Source organism: Pseudorasbora parva, chromosome 14 (assembly GCF_024679245.1).
Source record: "Pseudorasbora parva isolate DD20220531a chromosome 14, ASM2467924v1, whole genome shotgun sequence".
NCBI classification, from domain to species: domain Eukaryota; kingdom Metazoa; phylum Chordata; class Actinopteri; order Cypriniformes; family Gobionidae; genus Pseudorasbora; species Pseudorasbora parva.
The window spans coordinates 31,361,519-31,370,169 of NC_090185.1; the positions used below are offsets into that span (position 1 = coordinate 31,361,519).

The 8,651-nt window shown below is 46.5% G+C and overlaps 1 protein-coding gene across 2 annotated transcripts in view; it reads left to right on the forward strand.

Moving 5' to 3' along the window:
- The first annotated feature begins 3,344 nt into the window (after positions 1-3,344).
- LOC137040542 (tissue-type plasminogen activator-like) overlaps positions 3,345-8,651 on the forward strand; it is a 36,131-nt gene continuing 30,824 nt past the window's right edge. For both annotated transcript variants that reach the window (XM_067416243.1, XM_067416244.1), the window contains exons 1-3: positions 3,345-3,466; positions 3,608-3,698; positions 3,866-3,914. In XM_067416243.1, the coding sequence (XP_067272344.1) occupies positions 3,636-3,698; positions 3,866-3,914 (112 nt within the window). In that variant the 5' untranslated portion in view covers positions 3,345-3,466; positions 3,608-3,635. The remainder of the gene's footprint in view (positions 3,467-3,607; positions 3,699-3,865; positions 3,915-8,651) is intronic.

Consider the following 8,651-nt stretch of genomic DNA (forward strand, 5'->3'; position numbering starts at 1 on the left):
AACCGCGCAACCGTCAGTTCATTAGCCTATTCATTATATATTATTATCCGGACAAGCCTATATCGAGCTCTGAAACTGATCAGAAAATGTAACGAAAATGTAACGAAACGTCAAAAGCGAAACGAAAACGACTTTTACGAAGTAAAAGTCAAAAGTATGAACTATTTGTTCTACTTAAATAAAGTACAGATACGTGAAAAATGTACTTAAGTACAGTAACAAAGTATTTGTACTTCGTTACATGCCACCACTGGCTAAAACAAATACGAAAGTTACTTTCCTGAACAAGAGCACTCCCAAGTCCACCCCTGCATCCCAATTCGCATACTATCCATACTAAATAGTACTCGAAAATAGAATTAGTATGTCCCAAATTGTAGTATGTTGTATGCCAAGTATGCCAAAGATACCTGGATGGTCTACTATTTCCAGTCAGAATTCGGAGTGCGGATCGATGCACACTCTAACGGCTGATATTGCCCACAACCCATTGCGAGTTGGACAAGGATTTGATTAGAAGTACAAAGGATAAACACCTGTCTCTTGTTGCAGTAATTGCGTGGAGAGACAAGATATAAGCCAATAGGAAACAGGGCTTGAAAGAGAGAGAAACACACAACCCTGGGACTCGAGTGAGCAGAACGCAGAGAGGAACTGCTGGAAAAACCGACGATTGACATACAACCAAGAGTTTTGATTATTTTATGTCTGTTGCCATTTGCACACGGTTTATGGTCTGACTTAAAGAAGGAATAAAGAAAACTTACAAGTCCCAGAAAGCCGACCCCCTGTCTTCTTCCTCACCTCCCTTTTGAACACTGTTACAGTGGTGCCGAGACCCGAGAGGAAGAAGACCGCTGCCCCCGTACAATATCCACCAGGATCGCCATTTGCGGACATTATCTAGTCACTCGTGGGCCTCCCCTCTGGGGAACAACACCAGGCCCTGCTGGAGATCCGAGATGAGCAGGAGCGCCAATTCCAAATGCTCATTCAGATCCAGCAACAGGACCGCAAGCAGTTCCGGAGCTGGATAGACCAGGAGGTTCAAATCGGGGGGAACACCAACAAACTCCGGCTCAACCCCTTCACATGTCAATATGGGCCAAAATTATGATCCAGAAGCCTTTCTGGATCTGTTGGAGAGGTCCGCCGAGGTGTGTGGGTGGCTACAACTGGACTGGCCGGTGCGCCTCATCTCGATGCTGTCTGGCGAGGCACAGATTGCGGCTCAGCAGTTGGCAGTCCAGAACCTCCTGGTCTATAAGACATTCAACGAACCATCATTTCAACGGGTTGGTCTCTCCCCTTAACAACATCTTCAGCGCTTCCGGACGCTGACCCTGGGGGAGAATATTTGACTCTTCATGATGGCCCAGAAGCTCTAGGACGCCTGCCGCAGATGGCTGATGGCCATCCAACCCGACAACATCATGTATCCAGTGGTGCTGGAGCAGTTTATTGCGCTTTTGACAAATGTGCAATGTGTCCAGTGTCAACGCCCGGCGTCGCTGGATCAGGCCATCCAGCTGGTGGAGGACCAAAGGGTGGCGTGCACTGGGGTCGGCGAACATCTACCGGTGGTTTCTCTCTCTCTCTCTCCCTTCCCCTTTCACTCTCTCTCCATCTCCCCATAGGCCCGTTCCAGGGGGACAGCCCGGGGAAGGACTGGGGGATTTCCGGACGGGATGTCGGGATCCCGGGCCCCCCCTAGAAGGATGGAGCTGTCTGGCCATGACCAGTGTTTTGGCCCCATTTTCCCTCTCTCTCCACACTAATTCCTTGACCAGCTTCCACCACTGGGGCGGCACGGAAGCCTGGGCCGGCCTGCTGGCGTTGCAGTGATCCGGGTCACTTTATAGATTGGTGTCCCATCATGGAGATGGGGAAACTGAACCGGGTCCCCGACATGCCACAAGCTGCCCTGATCAAGCTGGGCTGTATAAGATACCAGTGAGTATCCAGGAGGGTTGCTATCGGCTTCAGTAGATTCCTGGATCGAGGTCTGTAACCAGACCTCGATCCAACAAAGCCTGATACAGCTGTTGGCATTTGATAAGAGCCACATGGGTACGGTGTGTACACAGGGATCTGGTGAATTATCCGTTAAATAACTGCCGTCATTCAATTTCGGGGACAAAAGCATAGTGTGGAGGCGGTAGTTAGCCCGCACCTTAGACATCTGCTGATTTTCGGGACAAATTGGTCTTCTTTTAGTAGTTTATTGGGACATTTATGTGTGGATGTCTCTTGGGATAAAAGGAGACAGGGAGAAAGAGCGGTTGTACAGGTGGTAGAGACTGAGGCGGGACCACTGGGTACTAATACAGAGGAACAGAGCAGAGCATGAGGCTGAAACTCACAGAACACGATGACTTTCCTCTGGAACAGCCCCAAGACTGAAGGATATGGAATACGTGGATCACCCATTGGTATCTGGCTTTACAGCCATTTAAGTTTAAGGTGATCCACAGGCCGAGGGCACAGATGGCCGACTTCCTTTCCAGAAACGGGGTGGGGGGTATGGCAGGCCGGATGGCTCCCCAGCCTGAGTCAGGTGGTGGGGGTATTGTGGCGAGGGGTCGTGTTCTAGCGAAGTCTGCGGCGGGAGAGAGTCAGAGGACGAGCCTCTGGTTAAGTAGGTCAAGTGCAAAGTAGTAATTGCAGTAATTGCGTGGAGAGACAAGATATAAGCCAACAGGAAGCAAGGCTTGAGACAGAGAGAGAAACACACAAACCCAGGACTCGAGTGAGCAGAACACAGAGAGGAACTGCAGGAGAAACCGACGATTGACATACAACCAAGAGTTTTGATTATTTTATGTTTTGTTGACTGACTTTAAAGAATAAAGAGCACTTACGAGTCCCAGAAAGCCGACCCCTCGTCTTCTTCCCTTTTGAACATTGTTTTATATATATATATATATATAAACACAAAACAATTTAATTCAATCCATTTCAGTAAGAAATTTACTTTTGCTATGGTTTAATAAAGCACAAAGTCTTATAATATAGGGACATTTTCTTGTGTTCTGTGATCAAAGCACATCAGAAGCAGAAGTTCACATTTCTTTTACTATTTGTATTATGTATGAAAACGTTTTTGTCTTTAACACTATATTGTTTTATTACTTCAAGTTCAAACCAAACTGAATTGTTTTGCTGTCTTTTTTTTACAATATCTGTCCGCTTCTTTGATATTGTCATGCATAGGGCTTTAAGTGTCCACACACTCCTTGTGTTCATCAATGATATGTCATTATTTACGGATGTAACACACACTTATCAGACTCGTACAGCCGGTGTGTGTGTGACTGTCCCTCTCCTCTCCCCACATCAGCATCATCACATCCGGGATAAATATTCTGAGATTCCCGAGCTCAGACCAGAGACACAGAGGAGACCTACAGCAACGCTTCATTATAGACTGGAGAGGAAGCAGAGTAAAGCGCACTTGTTTCTGGAGGTAAGATGTAAATTTGACATGAAGGTCAATGAAACCTTGTGTATTAGAACACAATCAACTGTATTGGCTCTGGTTGTAAGAGCAAAATCTGATAAATACAATCATGAATATGTGTGACAATCCTTTCTGTTTGTTTTGCAGGAGTTTACTGAGAGACCTTCAGGAGACGATGACATTATTACTGAACCTGCTGTTGCTTCTCCTCGCCCTGTGCAGCGCTGCAGATCCTACTGTAAGTGTGTGTGTGTGTGTGTGTGTGTGTGTGTGTGTGTGTGTGTGTGTGTGTGTGTGTGTGTGTGTGTGTGTGTGAGAGAGAGAGAGAGAGCGAGAGAGAGAGAGAGAAAGAGAGAGAGATGTGAATGATGATATCTGATTGAACACCATTCTGATCTCTGACAGGAGATGCATCAGAGGCAGAAGAGAGGCGCACGCAATTACAGCCGTAGGGGTGAGTTTCATTCCGACCGCTCAACCGCTCTCTGGATATATTCAAAATAACACACCTCCATATACTTCTCATATTATGGACAACATTTTAACGATCTGAGAACATGTTCTGAAGCGCATGGTGGCGCAGGTGCACTTAGGGCGTGTCCGAGTCTACTTTTGCTAGTTTAGAGACATTTTTTTTTTAGTGACATCTAGCAGTGAATAATTCGAGTCCATGTTATAATGTGCTGTTTTCAACACAGTTAAATGTAAATTAAGATTGTTATATCTAATTTAAATGTATTTATTCAAGTTGTGAACTGTCACTCGATTAAGATTAATTAGTTAAAAATATCTTCCCTGGTTTTTGTGCCAGGGACAAAAAATGTCATAAAAATGCTTAAGCATCAATGATTGGATCATTATTGCAGTGATGTTTATGCTTCTAGCATGCTATATGTTTGTCAGCAGTTCTTATAACTCCAATTGACGGAGTGTGTAGCTTTTCATTTCTTAAATTACCATGTAGGAAGACATCCTGGCCATATACCAGGATGACAAGATTCATCAGGCTCAGATTGTGAACAAATGGTTGAAAGAATCATTTCAGACCTTAAATTCATTAAAAAGGTCTTTGGAATGTGCTGGAGGAAACGTCTCAGGTTACGTATGTAACCATGGTTCCCTGAGAGGGAACGAGACACTGCATCGGAATGCTGCGGGAACACCCCTGCGTGATTGCATCATGAAGCACTCGTGAAATCAGTCCAATGGCGTGCACGAACGTCACAGGTGGATGATGTCATTGACCAGGAAACTATATATAGCACCCCTGAACCAAACAGTGTCAGCTTCTGATAGGTCGAACAAGTCGGTCACAGTCGTGTCGGGAGTATGGCAAAGTGACGCAGTGTCTTGTTCCCTCTCAGGGAGCCATGGTTACATACATAACCTGAGACGTCCCCTTATTGAGGGAACTCGCACTGGGTTGGAACGCTGCGGGAACTTAATACCCACGCCGCCATAACTCTCAAATGCCTGTATATGTGAAATCACTGCACACATTATGATACAAGCACCCGAGAACCCGGAGTAGAAGCAACGTCCAGATTATAAAACCTCACAAATGTGTGCGGAGAGGACCACCCTGCCGCATCACATGCTTCCTGAAGGGAGACCCCTGACAGAAGAGCCATAGAGGCCACCATACTCCTAGTAGAATGTGCTCAGAATTTTAAAGGTGAAGGATGTTCGGCCGACTCACATGCTAATGAAATAGCCTCAACTATAAATTTACTCAGTGTCTGCGTAGAGGCAGGTTTCCCTTTACTAGGAGAGCCAAAACAGATGAATAGTTGATCAGACTTGTGCCACAGGGCAGTTTTGTGGACATAAGCATCTAACAATCTTACTGGACAGAGTAAATTCAGTTTCTCCTGGTCTAAGTTTTGAAATGGAGGTGGGGAAAAGGCCTGAAGCACTATAGGCCCTGAAGGACCTTAGGGATGTAACCTTCCCTCGGGAACAGGAACACGATAACAGTTGTTTATAACAGGTGCAAATTCTAAGCAAAAGGGGGAAACTGACAATGCTTGTAGATCCCCCACTCTCTTTAACAAGGAAATAGCCAGAAGAAAAGGTGTTTTAAGTGTAAGAAATTTCTCCGGCACCTCTTCGATCGGTTCAAAATGAGCCAACGCTAGGCCTTCTAGTACTATGGCCAGGTCCCAGGTTGGTACCCTTGAACGTGCTGCAGGCCTCAACCTCAAAGTATCACGGAGGAAGCTAGTTACCCATGGGTGTCTACCAGGACCGGTGTGGGACCCATTTTCAGCCCGGGAGCCCAAGACCGACTCTCTCTTACATCATTCCCCCCCCATCCCCATTTCCATCCCACATCAAGCCATGGTGGAACCTTGAACAATTAAGTGACATATCTGTTCTTACTATCCTGTTATTTATTAAGTCACAAGGCTAAAATCACTGAACTTTAATTGAAACAGATAATCAAAATAAAAACAGTGATCTGCATAAAAAAATAATTCCTTCAATGTAAGTCACTTTGGATAAAAGTGTTTGCCAAATGCACAAGTTAAATGTAACTTTAAATATACTACTATAGTAACTGTAAGTTACCTTGAGTCACTATGTTCTGTGTGCTCGTTTGTGTAGAAAAAAATATCTGTTTGTTTGGCACATTTGACCATGTCATCCTCCAACGCATTTATTTTTTTTAACCTGGCTTTTTCAGCTCCCCCTGGCAACTTTTTACTATCCATTTATCCTTCCGCGATTAGCATATTCTCTCCACAGCATTAAATTACGATTTTGTTTTGTTTCTCCAAGAGAGAGAGAGAGAGAAAGAGAGAGAGATAGAGAGAGAGAGAGAGAGAGAGAGAGAGAGAGAGAGAGAGAGAGAGAGAGAGTGCGCTCTGACAACGCTGCTTTAAATTCAAATCTAGTGTAATTAGCGGTGTTTTTATATCAGTCACACAGTAACTAAACACACACAGACATACAGAGAAAATTAAGAGAAAAGAAAAATGATGCAGCCGTCTGCTGGCCCAATTTATGAGAGGACAGAGCGGCCCACCGGGAATTCTCCTGATTCTCCCGATGGCCACTCCGGGCCTGGTGTCTACCCACCAACGCACCATCCAAATGAACATGGTAAGCCGATATAGCCGCCACATACACTTTTAAAGTGGATGGGGATAACCCTGAAGAGAACTTTTACTGCAGAAATTCAAGCACTGAATTGACTTGACAGTTCAACGGATTCAACAAATGGTTTGTACACCACGCAACAAAGACTTTCCACTTTAGGGCATAAAGTCTCCTCGTAGAAGGAGCTCTAGAATGTAACATGGCCTCAACTACCTCAGTAGAGAGACCCGAGCCTATGAACTGAACCCCCTCAGGGGCCAGGCCCACAGCTTCCACAACTCCAGTCGCGGGTGCAGGATTGACCCCGACGCCTGAGACAGGAGGTCCTCCCTGACCAGAATTTCCCAGGGAGGATCCTCCAGGAGAGACACAATATCGGACATCCACACTCTGCCCAGCCAGAACGGGGCTATCAACAATAGCCTGACCCCATCCTGGCGAACTCTCTCAAGAACTCCTGGAATTAATGCCAGAGGGGGAAAGGCATACAGATGCAGCCTTGGCCATGTCTGCACCATGGCATCCAGCCCCAGGGGAGCTGGATGCATGAGGAAGTAAAATAATGGACAGTGTGATGTCTCTCGAGACGCGAATAGATCCACCTAAGCTTACCCGAAGCAATCCCAGAGGAGACCCACCACTTCAGGGTGGAGTCTCCATTCCCCTGGCAGAGGCCCCTGCCTCGACAGGAAGTCTGCCGCCTTGTTTAGAAGGCGCGGAATGTATATTGCACGACTCGACAACAACTTCCCCTGGGCCCATATCAGGACCCGGTGTACCAATTTCCATAACTGGCGTGAGCGCAAACCCCCCTGGTGATTTATATAGGATACCATTGTCGTGTTGTCCGTATGGACCAAAGCTCCTGAGTGCCAGGAACACAGCCATCAGTTCCAACTGGTTTATATGCCAGGAGAGCTGATGACCGCTCCACAGACCCTGGACCGAGCGACCACTCATGGTCGCCCCCCAACCGGTGAGGGAAGCATCCGTTGTTAGCGTTGTGTGATGACAAGGGGCCCACAAAACCGGACCTTGGGACAGGAACCAACGGTCCTTCCACACTACCAAAGCAAGAAGGCATCGCCGCGAGACCTTGATCGTGCGAAAGGGATTCTCCCTCGGGGAAAATCCCTTGGTTTTGAGCCACTGTAAGGGTCTCATGCACAGCAGGCCAAAAGGTATCACGTTGGACGCTGTTGCCATCAAACCCAGCAGTTTCTGGAACTGCTTTACAGTGAGCGACTGGCCTAGCTTCACTTTGTTTACGGAAGTGTGGGTCGAATCGACCCTGGCGGGCGATAGACGAGCTGTCATAGTTTTCGAATCCCACACTACACCCAGAAAAGTGGTGACCTGAAGGGGTGACAACACACTTTTCTTCTCGTTTAGCCTTTACCCCAACTTTCTCATATGGGCGAGGACAGCATCTCGATGCTGAACTGCCATCTGTCTCGACTGTGCTAGGATAAGCCAATCGTCTATATAATTCAGCACGCGGATGCCCTGGAGTCTTAAAGGAGCCAGAGCTGTATCCACGCACTTTGTGAATGTGCGGGGTGATAAAGCTAGGCCAAATGGAAGAACCTGATATTGGTATGCTTGAAATATCAGCCCCTGAAAGCAAACCTGAGGAACTTCTTGTGTTGTGGAAGGATGGAGATGTGAAAGTGCGTATCTTTCAGGTCTATTGTGACACACCAGTCCTCGGATCTGATCTGACACACGATCTGTTTCAGTGTGAGCATTTTGAATTTTAAACTTTTGACTGCGCGATTTAACTGCCGCAGATCTAGAATGGGCCATTGCCTTCCATCCTTTTTTGGAACTATGAAGTACCGGCTGTAAAACTCTGACTCTCTGCTGTAGGGATGGACCCTCTCTATAGCCTCTTTTCGCAGTAGTGTCTGTACTTCTTTTTCCATTACCAGAGCCTGTTTGGAGCTTACTACTGTGTGTACCACTCTGTTGAATTTGCTTGGGTGTGACCCAAACTGAATTCTGTACCCTTTTTCAATTGTACGCAGGACCCAAACTGAGATATTCGGGAAGAAGTTTCCACGCTGCCAGAAAATCTACTAAGGGAACC